Source organism: Rhamphochromis sp. 'chilingali' (assembly GCF_963969265.1).
Source record: "Rhamphochromis sp. 'chilingali' genome assembly, chromosome: 2".
Classification (NCBI taxonomy): Eukaryota; Metazoa; Chordata; class Actinopteri; order Cichliformes; family Cichlidae; genus Rhamphochromis; species Rhamphochromis sp. 'chilingali'.
Window position 1 is genome coordinate 67,935,532 of NC_137930.1, and position 19,603 is coordinate 67,955,134.

General features: G+C 41.2%; 1 protein-coding gene across 1 annotated transcript in view; it reads right to left on the reverse strand.

Annotated features, from left to right (window-relative positions):
• cdh13 (cadherin 13, H-cadherin (heart)) overlaps positions 1-19,603 on the reverse strand; it is a 402,884-nt gene that overhangs the window by 156,231 nt on the left and 227,050 nt on the right. The window contains exon 6 of the mRNA XM_080875355.1: positions 18,284-18,428. Coding sequence (XP_080731481.1) covers positions 18,284-18,428 — 145 coding nt within the window. The remainder of the gene's footprint in view (positions 1-18,283; positions 18,429-19,603) is intronic.

Sequence of the window (19,603 nt, forward strand, 5' to 3'; positions counted from 1 at the left end):
CCTCCAGGGGTGAGGGTACCTGGACCCAGGGTATAGAGTATGTTTGGGGAGTGTGATTGTGTGTACATGTCCATTTGTGTCTATCTTAACGGGGCGATCGTGGCTCAAGAGTTAGGAGTTCGCCTTGTAATCGGAAGGTTGCCGGTTCGAGCCCCGGCTCGGACAGTCTCGGTCGTTGTGTCCTTGGGCAAGACACTTCACCCGTTGCCTACTGGTGGTGGTCAGAGGGCCCGGTGGCGCCAGTGTCCGGCAGCCTCGCCTCTGTCAGTGCGCCCCAGGGTGGCTGTGGCTACAATGTAACTTGCCATCACCAGTGTGCGAATGTGTGTGTGAATGGGTGGATGACTGGATGTGTAAAGCGCTTTGGGGTCCTTAGGGACTAGTAAAGCGCTATATAAATACAGGCCATTTACCATTTACGTTGTCTGAGTGTTGAGTATTTGTACATGTGTGCATGAGGGTTGGAATGCATGTTTGTGTCTGTGTGTGCCTGTTTGTCTGTGTCTATATGTGTCATGGTCCCTGTGCCTCACCAGCTGATTCTGTATTAGGCAACATGTTTTCTCTCTCTCTCTCTCTCTCCCCTGCCGGGGCGATGCTCATTATGGGCTCCCGCCCCTGGCCCACGCACCTGCTGCCTATCGGGATGATCACAAGGCCGATTTAAGACAGCAGCACTGTGTCACTCGTCGCTGGATCGTTGAGTTATCAGCGTCAGTCGCTCAGTAGATTGTAAATAAGGATCTGTGAGTTCGTTCCGTCTGTTCGCCTCTAACTATAATCTCTGTGTACAGATCTATCCCGGACCTTTCCCAGCCTGCCTGTCATCCCGTGGACGAGTGAGTGGATGGTGTTTCCCCAGTGTGGGCAGTGAAGAGAGAGAGCCTTTGGAGGACGTCAGATTCCCGTCTTTTCCCTCACATACCCCGGAACCCTGGACCCCCCTCCCCTCCCTCCAGCACTTTGTAAATAGCATCACCTGGTGTCGTTGTGTAAATAAAATCTGTAAATCCTGTAAGGAGTCCCGGTCTGCGCCTGAGTCCGTTAACTGAAACCTGACAATATGTCAGGTCGGGTCTTAGACTCCACCTCTCTGGGAACTCCCAGGTCCTCCAAAGGCCTATCTCCCCTCACCACACTCCCTGCCGGTGGCTGATGCCCTCAGGGGTCGGTGCGTTGGTGGTTCTTGGTGTCCGCGGCTGGGCGCTCAGGTATGTACCAGCTCACTCCCGGTGGCTACTTGGCGGGGCCTGGCACCTGTTGCTCGGTCAGGCCTCTTCCAGGGCGTAGGGGGCCCTCAGGCCTCCGGCCTCTGTGCCTGCGGCTCGGTTCACCCCGGCACAGCTGGCTGCCGGCAGAGCCGGCGGGCATGCCAGTGCAGCCCCCTCTGGCTTCTGCTCCGTGGCTGCTGGGTGACCCCTCATCTGGGGCTCTCCTCAGCTCTTCCCAGGAGGGTGGCACGGATGCCCCTCCGGTGATCCTCCTTGGCCTCTGGATGTCTGGGGCCTGGATCTCCTCCATGCCTGCCTGGGGGACGGGGCTATGGCTCTCTACACCCTCTACCAGACCATTACATGGGGAAACCTTTTGAATACAAGCGTGCTGATCCACACAGGTGTGCACACGGGTGTTCACTGTCCATAGACATAAACTACACCTTTCTTGGCTGCTACCTCAAAGCACATTGTGTGATTTCAGTCCTGCATGCTGCACCACAACATTGAATATTTAGTATTTACTGCTGTTTACACTTAGCTAGATTAATGCGAAAATACCATAAAATAAATAATAACAACAAAGGTCGATCAAATGCACCAATACGGCAAGGCCATGATGATCCACTTGGTAAAGTAAATCCATTGGGTCTCCTTGTTGGCCTTCAGACAACAATTCTGACGGCTAAAGAACCAAATGGGACAGGCCAAAAAAAAAAAAGAAAAAAGAATAAAATAAGTTCACAAAACTACTGACTATTTACTTAAAACACAATAATTCCAGGTTCCTGTAGGTCAATCAGGGTAATGATAACTATGAATTATTCTTAAATGTCTTCATTCACAGAAAGAAAATCTGTGATTTGTAATCTTCCCTCTGAGTAAACAGGCTATAAATACATCTTTCTTTCATTTTCCATTTGCTAAGGTCTTATACTATCAAGAATATGGTATGTGGTAAAGATGAGAGTGTGACCATTTTTAACATCCTTCAGTTAAACAGTTTAGAACACTTGCAGTATCAATTTTCTGGTTCTGGTGAATTCATTTTGGATGAAACATTGTAACTGTAACAAACAAATGTAGCATTTTCTTTTCAAACTTGCTACTGTAGCTACTGTGTGACATGTTATAGGATAGAATGTAGCGTAATGTTCATTGGTAAACGTTACAGTACGATGTGAATCGGTGCCCAAAGGTCACAAGATCAAGTCACTGGGTTATTTCAATCCAGATAAAGATGATAACAGTAGGTAGTCTCTGTAAACGTTTTTTAAAAACAGAGTTCACTTTTGAGAAATAGAAGCGTTATAATGGCTGTGATCGAGCTTGTGAAGCAATGGAGAGAGATAATCTAAAGTGGAGAAACTGGAATAAAATGAGGATTTTGAGCAATGTCTGTGTTTTCTTGTCAGGAAGGGTGATGGAGAGAGATTGGTTAGTTTAGTCGAACTCTGAGTTGTGAAATTGCGTGTTGGTAAGAAGAGCAGGTCCCCGCTGAACCGAAAAGAAGGACAGATAATCAAGCCTGAGTCGATGTGGGACTTTGTGCAGGGCAAAGGAGTGAGGAAATGCTTTAATAGATTAGCAGTAGTGGAATGGCCACTGGGGAGGCCAAGAGTTTAGGTATTGTCACACCTTCAATTCCCAGTCCTCTAAACGCTTTCATATAAGGTTTTGGGTATTCTGTTTTTAGTCCCTCTGCTTTTAGGGAAGTCACTCTTTTGAAAATTAAGAATAAACATGGGTGTATTATGAGGTAAATACAGAAACTAAAGAGTTGGAAAAGAGAGAAAGAATGCTGGGTGGGAGAAAGTTGATGCTATTTAGCTTTGGAATGATGCCGGGAACAACGTAAAGCCGGCGAGGGAGCAAAATAATTTTCTCCAAACTACAGAAATGTATTCAAATAAAGCCCTATTCACATATATTCAGATCACATCACTACTGAAAATAAAGGCCGTTTAGAATACAGTTTTTTCCTCTCTGTGGTGTAATGCATATCACTGCCTTTGGTAATTCAAAAGAAGATAGCTCAGTTAAGAAGGCTCAGGAAAATCAATGAAGCCTTACTGTTGAAAAGAGAACAGATGCATATAAATGACTGAATAGTTTCTCGCTAGTGTGGCCCTTGCATTTCTATCCAGAGACCATAAGCTATTGCACTGGCGCGCTTACACAGTGAGGTCCATACATTTTATTTTTACAGCATAATATTTGCAATTTTCCCTCCTTATACTGTCAAGATGTAATGAAAGTGCAGAGCTTTAATTCAGCTTTAATTCAAGAGGTTTTATAAAAACAAAAGTTTTGCATTAGCTGTTTAGGAATTTCAGACACCATTTTCATTGTGCTCCATTCAAGCACAGTCTGCTTTTCAGTTGCTGAAGACTAACATAAAAGCACCAACTGCAGGCAGCTGTAATACGGGCCTTGCAGAGCATCTAACAGGAGGAAACAAAGCATTTGTTGATGTTCGAGGGTACTAAATTCAAGCAGTCACTGTTGTGAGCACCTTTCGGGGTAACCCCCTTTAGTCATTAAAGTGGTTTACTGTGGATCATCTGTGTCCATCTCACTCTATCCTCAGCATCCTCTGTCACACCAGTCCTCTGAATGTCTTCTTTCAACACAGCCACACATCCATCTCCTTGGTGGTCTTCCTCTTTTCATCCTGACAGGCTGATCCATATTCAGCATCCTTAGTCCAATGTATCTACAATCTCAGCCTCTCTTAGTCCCCCATCCATCGACCTGAGCTGTCTTACTGATAGACTCATTTCTAATCCTGTCCATTCTTCTCACATCCAATGAAAACCAGAGCATCTTCAGCTCTGCACCTCCACACATCATACCATACACTTCATAGCCATGTCTCCAATTATATATCAGTATCAGTTATAAATTTTTCCTTTCACCTCTGCTGCCGTCTTTCTGACACTCATTTCCACCCACGCTTCATGACCTCTTTTATTCACCTCTCTTGTGCAGTATTTGTTGCTTTGGATGGTCGACCACGGCTATTTATGCTCACTTTCTTTCACTATCTCTACTCCTTGCAGCTTAATTGTGACACCTGTCTACATCTCGTCCATTCTGTCTTGTTTCCACTGACTTTCATTCCTCTGCTCCCCAGAGGATACCTCCACCTCTGCAAAGTCTCTTCCACCGGTTCACTATTCTCACTACAGATCACGATGTAGCCTACAAACATCATAGCCCACAGAGACTCTTACCTGACCTCACTCGTCAGCCCGTCCATCACTGCTGCAAACAAGGAGTTCATAGCCAATCCCTGAGGTAATCCCACACCCACCTGAACCCGTCTGTGAGTCCTACTGCATACCTCACCATAGTCTCGCTGTCGTGTTCTGCATCAGCCTCATATGCTTCTCTGCCACTCCTAATTTCATCCTGCAGCACCACACTTCCACCCTATCATATTCTTTCTCTAGATCCACAAAGACACACTTTTAAATACTTCTCTATTAACACTCTCAAAGCAAACATCCCATCTGGAAGGCTCATTCTCGGCATGAAGCCGTACTGCTGCACACCGACCATCACCTCACTTCTCAAACGAGCTTCTCAACTCTTTCTAGTATCTTCATGGTATGGCTCATCAGTGCTAAAAGGAATCTTTATATTAACCTCCTAAGACCTGAACTCTTCCACAGCAGCATTTTTAATTTCTCTTTGATATTTGGGCTGATTAGGACCTGATGAATGTAAAAACAAAGAATTACCAGATTTTTTTCTTTACCTAATTTTTGTTTCTAAGAAAAATGAGAGCCACATATGAGGACATTCGTTTAAAATTTCGATAGAACAGTTGCAGCATAATGTCCTCGTAAGTGGACATCAGGCCCTTGTAGAGCAAGATTTAGTATTTTGGTCTAAATAACCCAAAATGTGACGTCCACATATGTGGACGCCAGGTCCTAGGAGGTTAAATATTCTAACAGTCATGTATAAAAGCAGCTGTAATTCTCAAACAGCGAGTGCTATACTTGTTAAATTAAAGCAAAAAGTCTGCACTAAAGTCTAATCAAGTCATTTTAATTATTAAGTAGAAAAATATTATTTATGACACTATATTTAACTTGAATTGAATTTGTTTCTGGCATATTACATCTTCGTTTGAAACTCTTTGTGATTAAACTCCGAGTAAAGTCATTAAAGAGCTAGCATAATACATAAAGCTAAAAGTTGACCAGTCGGACTTTATTACTTCATGTGCGTGGAAGAAAAAAAAGAAAAAACTAATTTATCCTAACACAACAATACCCAAGAGTTAATTGGGCAACAGGCTCTGTAGATACCTTGGACATTAATTTGCCAGGCTTTCTCTGTGTGACAAGCTGATAATGAGGTATTGTGGGACAGCGGGTCACCGGGTAGGGTGGTGGACAGATTACGCTCCAGCTAACAAAGGTAGCAAGAGAATAAGAAAGGTAGAGACAGAGACCATAATGGGACAAATGAGCACCATCGTGCTACAAATTACCTGCCAGTTTTGGTGTAATCTCTCAGCTGCATCACTTTCTCTCCTGAATCAATCGCTTTCCTGTTTTCTCTGCGCCCGCCGGCTCCTGCTGGCACCAACTAAGCTCTAACTCAGCTGCTCCTCTAGGTTTCCTCAAACTTAGCAATATATTGATTTTATGTTGCTGAAGTTTTTCTAAGGTATGTTGGCAGCACGCGGTTACTGCCCAACATCGTGCAAAACAGTCGTGACGCAGCAAGAAAAGAGTTTGAGGAAACCCAGCAGACGAGATCAACAATAGGATGGAAGCAGAGGTCAGAGATGGATTTAATGGCCGGGCATCGGGCCGTGCTCTGTGCAGGGTACAGTTAAAGATGAGCGATGTGAGTCCAGATAAGAATTCCACGCAAAGCAGATCAGGTCGTGATACTGAGTGTTTTTGAGTTTGTTTCACAATGGTTATGAATGTGTTTATGGTTTGACCTTTTGTATTCATTACTTTAAAACACTGCACAGTAAGGCTTCAGAATAAATATGAGTGGATTTCATTTTGTCAACCTGTGATCATTTTTGTTTCATTTATTTCACAACGTTATTACAAGAACGATGTTTCTGAAAGCGAGCGCAGCAGGAAAGACTTCAGTCAAGGATGTATATATAAGAAAGTCTGAGCTAAAGAGAATTGTATCTCCTTTTGCTGTAGCAGCAGATGAGTCAGATCAGAGTGCCACTGCCTCACCAAGAAGCTCAGGATGAGGAAGAAGTAGGCTCTTCATCTAGCTACTTAGCCTTGCCCAGTGGCTCACCCTTAGATATAATTAAAACTTAATAAATCATAAATAAGATTAGTTTGAAGGCACACCTAGAGGTCTCTCACATATTAGTCACCATTGGAATTCTTTGTTTTTACTAATTGGCTGTTTAAGAAAACTGGTTAAGTGTAGACTTATAAAATAAACTGTTAGATAACAAATGTCTTTATTATTCACATAAAAAGTAGATAGGAAGGATAAAGAGGAGGAGTCCACAGGGGAGGTGGGGAATGATGCAGACAGACGAGACATCAAATGAGCTACCGAAGAAACGCAGAGGATCGCACGGCTAAGACAGCGAGCTGGCACAGTTTGTTACACTTCACATTTGTCAGAGTTGAAAAGGAGACCTTGTTGGACGTGCAGGGTCGGCTCCTGCTGCTAAATATACAAATAATAACAAAGTCGACTGGGGAGACAAACTGCATTGGTTTTGCTTCTGTTGACTTTGTGTTATGAAAGCCAATTAAAGCAACGATTAAGTGGAACTCCCGTACACTGTCTCACTTATCTGACCTTCATCACCTACACAGTAACGTCTGTGTGGAACAGGTAAATCATTCTGGAAGGGACTATTCAGTTTTATTTTAATATTATTTATGCAATTTTTATTTACACAGCGCCAAACCACAACAGTCGCCTCAAGGTGCTTTATATTGTAAGGTAGATCCTACAATAATACATACAGAGAAAAACCCAACAATCATATGACCCCCTATGAGCAGCACTTTGGCAACAGCGGGAAGGAAAAACTCCCTTTTAACAGGAAGAAACCTCCAGCAGAACCAGGCTCAGGGAGGGGCGGGGCCATCAGCAAATGATAACATTGTTACTCTTAGTCGACTAAAAGCCACATTCAGTGATTCAGCACTTTGTTCTGTGTCATTTATCACCAACTCTACAATTAGTAGCTGACCTGCTTGACCTACTGAGCCACATCCACCCGAATATCCACGACTATTAGATTTATTATAATGTTTTTGAAGCCCCGCATCAGATTAATGTCTCATCTATCTGGTACTGTCTGATGAAAGACTTGCAAACGGTGTTTCATTCAAAAGCTGTGGTTTCTGTTTAAAACGCTGGTCAAAATGATGAACATAGTAAATGAGATGCAGATGATTCAGATGGTCAGCATTATTGCTGTGAGTATACTGATGTTATTATTATTATTATAATATTATTTCATTTAAAGCTTAAAGTACTGATCACGGGAAACATGCTCTATATTATTTCGTTTTCCTGTATAGAGACTGGTCTCCGCCTTCAGTCTGAAACTATTGTGAATTCATTAAAACACAGGTGCTGATTTCGCCTGCTGTGATAAATGTCATCCCTTCAGTCACCCACTGATGATATATTTTTCTGATCTCCGTTTCCAGCAGTGCCGTGCTGACAGGCGTCTACTGCAGCCGTGAGAGACAACAAACACAGTCACCACATCCTGTGCACCTAGACAATGCTCTGCATCATAGGTTCATAATAAAAGGATCCCTTGGGTGAACTGAGTAAGCGTCTGTGGAGTGATCGAGTGTGCCGGAGAGAGGGATGAGGTGTAGAAGTCGCACATTTTTATATGTACTTACTTTTCCATGAGTGTGTCTACCTTAGGCCAAACGACAGTTTTACTCTCTTGATATAAAATATATTTAATTTACCATAACAACTAAATATGGCCAATCACATATTATATGGTAATATAATATAAACAATTTATACCAAAGCCCTTTTTACAGGCAATATTTTAACGTGTCCAAGATGGAAAAAGCACATGTGTAACTAATATTATAATAACGATGGCTCTGTAAGTATCCCTGTAAGCCATGGCAGCGAGCCAGAGGGGACAGTGGAAGATGGGACACCTAAATGCAACAGCGACATCAATTATGTTATCATTCCTGCTTGTGTGCTGCATGTTTTTTAATCTAATCTCAAGTCAGAATGTCTGCTGTGAAAAAGATCTGATGGATTTGTAGATTTACTACATAGTCACATGCAATTACATGTGAAGTGACAGGAGATTCAACCTAAGTTGCTCATCCTTTGGCTAAAGCTCTGCTGCATCTGTGTCTCTTTGTGTGTAAGGGATGAGAGCACAGCAGAACAGCAGACCAGAATCAGCCCCCACTCCCTCCACAGCAGGAGATCGGGCCTTAATTACTTGTGATATAAACACAAATTAGTCTGGAACACAGAGATTCAGCTATGAGTAATATCTCCATTTATACCCCATCATGTCCAATTACACAAGATGTATCACCTAGATGTTAGATATAGCTTGTCTGCATGATGTTGGCAACCAAAGATAAACACAAATTACCAAAAGAACATCACATTTCCAGCAACATTAAATTCCACGCCTAAAACTCAAATCTGACGTTTTTCTGCCCGTGAATCCACTAACAGATGCCCGTAATTCTCAAGTGACTCCTAAAGCTACTGGATGCTACTGGAAACACAGTTTATTACTGCTAACACTAGTTTATACGCAGAGATTTCTTCTGACAGAATGCAATTAATATTAGTCATTTATATTCTCTCCGGCTCATGAAATGCATCTTTTACTGTGTATGTGCCCATTTAGCACAGATTTTGTACAAATTTCATGCTGTGACGGATCATGCCTTGAATCTTCTTCCCTTTGTTTGAGCCGTTTGTTAAAATGCTATGATCATCATCATTATTATTATTATTATTATTATTATTATTATTACCTGACTAACTCCACTAATTTCCACAGATGATATTATGCACTGTGGAATTTTACACCGAGGAACATTATTCTGAAGTTGTTGCACACTTTTTTGTAGCTGAACCTCTGAGAAACTCTCTAAGATGTTTTTTGTACCCAATCGTGTTACTGACCTGTTGCTAACTAACCTAATTAGTTGCAAAAGGTTTTTTTTTTTTACTTAGCTGTTTCTTTTCACTACTGCTGACATTTTCAGCCTTTTTTGCCCCTGTTCTAACTTTTTTGACACGTCGCTGCATCAAAATTCAAAATGAGTATATTTTATAAAGTTTCACTGTTTAAACTTTTATGAGATTTGCAAATCTGTTTTTATTATTATCGTTATTATTATTATTATTATTATTATTATTATTATTATTATTATTATTTAAAAGAGAACCAAAGCCTAACCCTAAACGTTGGGTTTGATGTTTACGTTGACTATGTAATGTTGTGACGTCCGGTGAAAATCACCAAAACAAACACCTGTGTTTAATCTGTAATTTCAAAAGAGACATTTAAGGCTCACTGATGTACTGATGGACCGTAATTTAAGATCCCAGTTGTAACAAACACTGTATCCTACTGGGTTCACATTTTGGCTCTCATTTTACCCGCAGTCTGATCATTTATGTTACTCAAGTAATTTACTCACATCCTAAATAAATATAGTATCTACTCTGTATACAGTGCAGAAACGATCAATAACACCAACAAATCATGCAAAATTAAAAATAAAATTTTACATCAAATTTAGCAGCACTGGGTCACAGAGATGGTTAATGTTGGGAATTGAGAACCGGTTCTTGTAGAGAATCGGTGCTCGTTAGTCTCCCTCCCGATCGATCGGTTCTTGCCCTCTCTCTACGATCAGCTGATTTCGGTCTACAGCGTGGATATGGACATAACTTTTATTTCTATTGCACAAAAGACTGCGAGCGCGATGGTAAACTGAAGACTGCTCCAGAACAGAAACGACGGCATTATACTGTTAACACAACTTTGGATCCTGGCAAGCAACCTGCACAGACAGCATGCTAACGCTAAGCTAGCCAAGAACCCAGAGTGACGTTAAAGCTGAATAAATGCTGACCCCAGACCAGCGCCGTGATGAAGCGAGCCAAATTTGTTTGAATGTAAGGGATTACACAACCTACATACCAAACTCAGAGGTCTGTTCTGGCAAGCATCCACATGATTGTCCATGATTGTGAAGTGAAGCATAAACTTAGTGTGTGTGTGAAAATCCCAACAACAAATAACACCATTATCATGCAACTATTAACTCCCTCATTCGCAGCCTTGATGCTGTTAGAACTGACTTGGGTAAAATGTGCATATTAATTTGCCACCAAACACAGTCATGTATGAATGTGCTACTACTCCTGTGAGGGAGACATTCTTTACAATTAACAGTGCCTCGCTGTTCTGGAAATTTCTAAGGCTTTCATTTCTAAGTAATTGTTGTTTTGGGGGACAGATTTGCATTCGTTAGACAGTGCAGCTCTGTCAGGCAGAAAATTCAAGGGAGACAAACTGCAGAGTGTCAGGTCTAGCTGGCCGGGAGCAAGACTGTTGGAGTGGTAACCACTTGGTGTGACATTTTTTTCTTTTTTACTACACCAGCTCAGAGATTCAGAGATTCAGAGATTCAGAGATTCAGAGATTCAGAGATTCAGAGATTCAGAGATTCAGAGATTCAGATAGGGGGAATCTGGGTTAACAAGAATGAAATGAAGAGTAAGTCAAAATGCAAAAACCAAAACAAAATCAGAAAACCTCAAAAAGAAGAACGAAAGAAAGCTAATTTAAACAGATTTGAAAAGCAAAGAGACAGCAAAACTGTTTAAGCGTGTTACTGTGCACACAGCTCAAGAGAATGTAGAGAAAATGAAAGAGATAATGTGGAATAAAAACAAAAGATGGTGAGTGGAGGAGTAAACACAGAGTTAGGAGAGGGCTTGCCAGCAGACCCAGGCATTGGCTGTCTTTGTTATCGGTTTGCACAGAAATGTCAGAGCGCTGTGACATTCTCCCCTACAGCTTCCCCTGCTGCCCAGCCACTACTCTGCAGCACACACACCGTGTAGGAGCACATGCACTCTTATTCACATAACCTCATGCATGCACTGCAACATGACACAAATATAGCTTTCATTATTCACTCACACATGCCTGCAGGGCTGAGGCTTTGTTTGTAATGTAGGAAAGATAGCAAATATTGTCGCTGGAAAAAAGAAGGTTTTGAAGGTCAATATTTGGCATGGCCACCTTTTTTCTTGAACACTGCCTAAAGTCTCTTAGGCAAGCTTACTTGTAATTTATTTAAGTATTCTTCAGGAATACCTCTCCGGGTTTCTTGAAGGACGTTCCAAAGCCTTATTGGAAGCCCTTTATTTGATTCTCCGTCAAGATGATCCTACACTGCTCCGGTAACGTTCATGTCCGAGCTCCAGGCAGAGCATCTGCTGTGTGCTGTTCTGTCCAGGTATGCGTTTACTGCATTGGCAATTGCTATGCTGAAAGCTTTTTCCAATCCAAAGCTTTCAGATGATGTTGGACACTCGGTGTACTCGGTGCTAACAATGATTAGAACTAAAAGCACCTTGTGCCACTGATTTTCAGTCTAGTTCTTAGTCTTCATGTCCTGGCGCTCCTTTGTTTATGTGTCGTTTTCTGTTTCCTGTGTACGTCTTTTGTTGTGTCTGTGCCTCGTTCCTCTTAGCTGTTTCCATGTTCCTCTGCTTGTGCATCGTTCCGTCTCCTCAGTCTGTTATGTGTTTCCTGTCTGTGTTTTCCATGTCATGTGTTCTCACAGTCTTCATCTCATTACGTTTCCTGTTTTATTTTGACAGTCTCGTGTTTGCATGTTCAGTGTGTTTAGTTTTGCTTCCCCCGTGGCGTCATGTTCATTTGTGTCAGCTGTGTTTCCACTTCCCTTATTACCCTGCTGTGTCTTCCTTTGTTCAGTGTCAGGTTGTCTGTTGTCTTTTGCGTCATGTCTCCATGTTCCAGGTATCTGTGTGGCCACGTTTATATTTAGAATAGAATAGAATAGAATAGAATAGAATAGAATAGAATAGAATAGCCTTTATTGTCATTGTACAGAGTACAACGAAATTGGAGTGCCACTCCCTTGGTGCAAGTTTCAATAATAAATATAAATGTAAAATATAAAAAGTACAAAAAAAACAATCGTAAGTACTCAAACAATAGTATGTACAATATATACAGGATAGCAGCATTAATATAATGACAGTATGAATAGCAGCATAATATAATGACAGTGACGGTATGGAATAGGTTCAATTGTTTTTGTGCTTATTTACTACGGTGATAGCTCTGGGAAAGAAGCTATCCCTGAATCTGTTTGTCCTGGTTTTATGTGACCTGTACCGTCGGCCTGACGGTAATAGTTCAAACAGTTGGTTGCTGGGGTGAGAGTGGTCCTTGATGATATTGCCAGCTCTGCTGAGGTACCGAGAGTTTGCAGTGACCTCCAGGCTGGGCAGAGAGCAGCCAGTGATCTTCTGGGCTGTGTTGATGACCCTCTGCAGTACTTTCCTGTCTGCAGCTGAGCACCCTGCATACCATGTTGTTATGCCGTACGTTAGGATGCTCTCTATGGTGGCTCTGTAAAATGTCACCAGCAGCCTCTCCTCCAGGTTGGTCCTCCTGAGCACTCTCAGAAAGTGGAGACGCTGCTGGGCCTTTTTAACCACCGCTGTAGTATTTGCAGTCCAGGAGAGGTCATCAGATATCTGCACGCCCAGAAACCTCATGGAGTGTACCCTCTCCACACAGCTCCCGTGAATGTAAAGTGGGGCCGGGTCTGCTCTGCCCTTCCTGAAGTCCAAGATAAGTTCTTTAGTTTTCGTGGTGTTCAGTTGGAGGTTGTTAACTGAACACCACTCAGTCAGTCTGTTGACCTCATCTCTGTAGTCCGACTCATCCCCCCTTGAGCTTTCCCAGTTTAGGTTATTGTTTGTGCATCGCTTTGTATTTCTCCTTCAGCCATAATAAACAGCTGGCTTTCACTTAACATTAACGTTCTCATCCTCAATGTTACGGTCCAAAACTTTGTTTTGTCTGCATTTGTCTCCTCTGTTCTCCACTTTAGGAATCTCTGGAATCACCTTGTTTCTCCAAAAACTATTGGGTCTTTATTTTTTTAGATATATTAGCCTTCTTCAGTTTGTCACACAGGTTCTGTATGAGTGATTTCCTTATTTAGCAGTAACAAAGCCTTGGTGTGGTGCAATTACAGTCATCTTAACCCTTTAAGACCTACCATAGAACCAAGTCCGCCAGAGCTTATTTTATATTTTTACATGCTGTGGAGCCATTTTTGGGAGCATTTCAAGTTGCTATACATCAATACAACCATTATAACCCAGATTTTAATAATATGTCTGCATTAAGTGCATAGTAATTACATAAATTGCAAAAAAGTGCAATAAACTACAAAAAAATTGAAAATCGTTTTTGTTTTTTAACATGTATTTCTAGGTAGAGAAATTTAAGAGGCTTATCCCTCAAAACTGTAAATACAAAAAAGTTGCACAAAATAGTTTCCCACCACAGGAAATTTATTTTGAGTGTCTTCATAGTTTTATTTTTGAAATACACCAATTTTTATATACTGCAGGAAAAACGAAAATAAATATTATAGTGCAAATTTTAAAAAAAACAGCATGTGCATCAAAATAAACTATTTCCAGCAGTGCAATATGAGTCCTCAGCATCCCAGAAACGACACAGAAAGTCATAAAGTCAAACATAACTTTTAAAAACACCAGTATAGGCTCATGAGGCCCTGATGGTAAAAAACTACATTTCCGCAAAATGACGTCACTTCCAGTTTTGGGCAGGTCATGGCGGACAGGAAGTGTTACAAACAGCTGATCGGATCGGCAAAGCGTGTTTCTGGAATATTATGTTTTTGTTGCTGCAAGTGCTTTTTATGCAGTTTTTTCAAAGCTATATGTGGAAGGAAACCGTGACCGAGGACAAGCTGATGGCATAAGATGTAAGTACAACTCCTCCGGTTTCATATGCAAAAAAATTATTGCGCTAGCTTACGTGGGTCCGGTTCTACCGGGATTTAAAACTAGTTACGCAAAACAGAGCGTGCAGAACACCGGCTCCAACCGGCTTTAAAGGGTTGAAAAACTTGTGATTAATCACAGTCAATCCATAATTTAACACGAGGGCTTTTTTGGCTTTTTCCCTTTTATAAGTGAAATCACTTAAAATTATATTTTGTATTTAATTTGTCTTTGTCTAATATGAAAAGTTGTTTTATGATCTAAAACATGTAATTGTACATTCTAATATGTAAAAAACTAAGAAATCTTTATTTTCTTTATTGTTTGAGTTTATGTCCAGTAACTTCACTGTTGGATATAATGCTCACTATTCTTACGGCATTTTCTTCTTTGTCCAATAAGAAAAAAAAAAACAGCCACAGAAAAGACATTTTATTGGTGGCCCGCTGCCCCCTTTTATGGTGCTCCACCACTTTTCAACTAAAATGACAAGAAAGAAAGAAAAAGCCAGAGAGAAGCGTGTGCACCTTCAGCACTTAAAGCAGTGCAATAATCATTAACAAATATGTTTTTGTGTTTGCTTCAATCCTCTCACAATCTGCAGTTAATGACCACCAGACGTATAAAAGGGTCAACCGGCTGAATGCATGAACTGAATGACTGATTCATCGTAAACACATCAATAAGGCTGAGCTGACATGTTGAATAAGTAGACTGTTCAGTAGACAGATTTGCAGGCATATGTTAAAAAAACGTAGAGTCTTCAGAACCGCATCCTTCATCTTATCGCTGAGCTCAATTAAGTCTGGCATCCATGGCAACTACAGCACAAAGGAGCTGTCAGATCACACCACACTGGAAATAAAATCAGTTTATCTACTTTGGTTTATTCAGACAGGCACTTTTTTTTAAAGAATACACAATAATTTAATTGCATTTTAAATTTGATCAAGCGGAGCTGCATGATGGTTACTAACAGATGATGTCAGAGCTGACCCAGTAAGCGTTTTTAAATGATATTTCCTGGCACTGAAATAGAAAAGTCAAAGTAAACCTGTCTGCTTAACCAACTCATCTCTAAAAGCTAGTACGATGTGATGGTTCCAGGGTTATATGAGCTCTTGCACCCAGTGGGGCAAACCAATTAAGATTTTCCTGCCTGTCATATTTCCTATTTAATTCCCATAGGCTACTGGTGCTGCTACTGGTGCTGCTACTGGCTCAGACATATACAGTCCAGTACAGGGTGTATCAAGAAGAGCCCATTTTCAAAAGTCTGTATTTTTTCAAGTACTGGACATTTCTGGTGAATTTTAAAATACGTAGCAGGATATTACCTGCAAAGGTTCACAAGTGCTCAGGACACATGAGATATGTCCGTACAATAATCAAACTCTGCCTATATGTTATGAGCAGGTCTGAAGTCACTACAGCCACTGGTGTTGTTACGCTACCAATACCGGCAACCACGTGAACCTCACGAATCCTCTTTCTAGCTACCTGTTTGAGTTATTGGTGATGAATAGCTGTGAATTAAAGCACTCTGGAATATGATTATTGTGTTTGATGCACCCTGGGTTTGTACAGAGTGGGCAGAGAAACATACAGTGACATGTAAACACCTCACACAGACACATGCATCACTGTAATTACTGAAAAAAGCCACAAGCAACAGACGCAGCTTCGAGACATTCTCAGCCTTAGAAACCACATCGTGAAAATGTAGCAAAATAAGAGACCAAAAAAAACAAAGGCATCCAATTATTTGGTATTTTCTTGACATCAGAGCTCAACAGTGAGACTTTTGACATGATTTCTGACATCAAAGTGCGCTTTTGTTTTGACTGTATTATTCTAACAGGATTTAACTGTGCAGTTTGTCGGCCTATTATCTCGTTCTGTACAGCCAGTAATGACATGCTGTTGCTTACCAAATGTATACCATTGCATAAGCAGCGTCTGTATTAGCAATTCATAACACAAGTCAGCATGAAGTTGTCAACAGCTCAAAACGTCTCTGTGGGAAGCCATGTGTGTGTGTGTGTGTGTGTGTGTGTGTGTGTGTGTGTGTGTGTGTGTGTGTGTGTGTGAGAGTGTGTGTGTGAGTGTGTGTGTGTGTGTGTGTGTGTGTGTGTGTGTGTGTGTGTGTGTGTGTGTGAGTGTGTGTGTGTGTGTGTGTGTGTGTGTGTGTGAGAGTGTGTGTGTGAGAGTGTGTGTGTGAGTGTGTGTGTGTGTGTGTGTGTGTGTGTGTGAGTGTGAGTGTGTGTGTGTGTGTGTGGTGTGTGTGTGTGTGTGTGTGTGTGTGTGTGTGTGTGTGTGTGTGAGAGTGTGTGTGTGTGTGTGTGTGTGTGTGTGTGTGTGTGTGTGTGTGTGTGTGTGTGTGTGTGTGTCTCCTGTGCCTGGTGACTCATCCATCTTATCCGGGAAGCTCTGTTGGTGATTAAGGTGTTTAGGAGTTTGCTTTTTGTGTTCACAACGTCAGAACAAACACAGTGAGAAGCATCGTGTATTTATTTTACCATTTGTTCTTCTAATCATACAGCTTTATATTTTACATTGACTGCATTTCTCCCAGAGGGTCTGTAGGTGTATACCTGCCCAACAGGGACACACGAGCATCATCAGCACCATGGACAGCGCAACTATGACAGATGAAAACACATTATGACACTTTGCTCGTATGCACTGACACAAGTAAAAGACACAATAGTCGCTCCTGTTTGTCTTCAGAAAGCAGTGCATCCATTTGTGAAAGTTTGAAACAGCTTAAGTAACCCACTTTTATGTGACATAAATTGAAATGTGTTCACTACAATAAACCATTTAACGCCCAAACAAAACTTGGCAGAACGCACCAAAAGACATTTTGTGCAAAATGTTACCACCTCCGCAAATTATTGCCTATGAATCATGTTCTATATAACCCGTGAAGAAAAAGCAACAATTTTTTCAATCTGAAGTTTCAGCTTTATGCATAGACATCCTGCATTTCTATGCAGGTGGCAGAAGGTGAGCAAAATAGGACTTTTTGAAATCATGTACGTCTGAGCTGCATTTATTTATATTCTGGGCTCGAAGTGCGAAGCTGTCACATTAAAAAAACAACAGTTATAGCAGTGACAGCAGCTCAGAGAACGGGAAAGGAAGCGATGGTGACAAAGTGACAAATACATCTAAGAGAATATCAACATTTACACCAGAAGTCAAAGGTGAAGAGTTTTCATAAAGGCTCTGCCAGCCATGCCTCAAAATGATTTATTTTGAAACACTTGACCGTGAGATGTTCGCTGCAGAGATGGGAAGAGAATTTACTGCAACAGCTGCAAAGTCTATAACAGATGTGACAAGATCACATTTCAAGCAACCACATTTAAAAATATAACAAAAATAATTTACCAAATGACCTGAATAATTATCTTAATTTGCTAGAAACTCTTGTTTGGCTTATGTAGACACATAATGAAAATTCTGATAAAGTAGAGACTAAAGTCACAATATTTGAATTTGCTGTTTAACACTCTCAATACCAATAATAACACAGTACAGAGAGCCTATGCAACCAACAAGATTTCTTTTACTTCAATGTCCTTTATTTGTCTGTCTCTGTTTCCAAGGATACCATTACCCAAAAAGTGCTGCCAAACGATGTAAATGTTGTAAAAACAAAACAAAACTCATATCTGTATTGCGGTGTATAAATATGAAAACACCAATACTTGAATTCATACAAACAGTAGCACAGAAGAAGTTCACTGCTTTCACTAATGATATTGGACTTTATGTGATTTTATGATTAAGGTTAGCAATGTGATACTGACTCTGCCACAAACCACACAGCTCAGGACAGAAGTATAAATGTCATCAACACAACCTTTTCTTGCTGCAGATCATAGAACATCTCAAGTGTAACAGCCACACTATGTGTAACATTATTGTGTAGTTAAACCCATTTAGACCTCAGTTCTGTCCAGAGTCCCTCAACAGTCACCTACCTGTAGGGGATCCTTCCAGCACCTCTCCTGTGTACCGTGGTTCTTTGAAGATGGGACGGTTGTCATTTTGGTCAATGACATTAATCCTGAATACTTGTGGTCCCTCGATAAGGTTTCCACTGTAGTCTGTGGTCGATACCTCCAGCTGTGTGAAAGAACACAAAGACGAGTTAAAGACATTTTGTTTTCCAGTTGTCGACTAACTTTTATTTAGAGCGTTCTTCATAGAACTGCAGGTAAGCTCAAATGATGTGCTGTTGTCTCACCGCTCTTTAAATACAAAGCCATTTGTCAGTAAAAATGTGTTTTATATTCGTCTATACGTAACAATGATGCTTGGTAGCTGAAAATGACCATAAAATAACTGACACCATAACAGACACAGATAGAACATCCACTAGAAATAAAATAAAAAACATAGCTAGATCAATAAACAAAAACAAAACATTATCCACTGATTTCCATTTCACTGAGTAAAATAAGCATCTGATCGCCTACAACCCAGAGGAAACCACAGTTTCCCCCAGGAAGAGAAATGCTGATTAGGACACAAATACCATCATCCCCACAATCAATCACAGAGGTGGAAACATTACTTTGGGGCTGTTTACCTACTGAGGGGCCAATGGATTCAGCCATGAACCATAACATTGAGGATGAGAACCTCCTTCTTTCAGCCAGAACACTTTAGGATTTAGAGAGTTTCTGTCAGGAGCAGTGAGACACGTTTCCTCCTTAGATGAGTGCAAACCTGGTGACCAACTTCAAGACACATCCTGCCCCGTGACAAAGGCTTCTCCATGAATACCAAGTGTTGCTTTATTTGGGGATCAAATACTTATTTCACGTAATGGCTTGCAGTCCACTGTGGCCTCTTTTTTTATGACTATATATGTTGTATTCTTTGTGAGCACTCACAAAAATACCCATATAAGACATAAGGCAAACACTGATAACATATAAGACTTATCCTGTACTTATTTAGTTTACCTCCTTTACCTCACTGAGGGATCTTGTATTGGCCTACATTAAATATTAATGTTTGCAGTTTTCCTTATGCTGCAGTACTTCTTGTGATTCAAGTGTAGCATGACATCCCAGTGTACTTCAGACCCAGCAACACACTCAGACAGAAACTGGTTCACCCAAAAGACAAAACTCCTAAAAACAAACTTAACAATGTGGTGTTTGCTGTACAGTGCAGCGAGGAATGCTCAGACCAAAAAGGCTAGGCAGCGCCTGTATCACCTACGACAACTGAGGAAGTTCAGGGTCTCTCCAAAGATCCTCAGGATTTTCTATACAGGCGCTGTGGAGAGC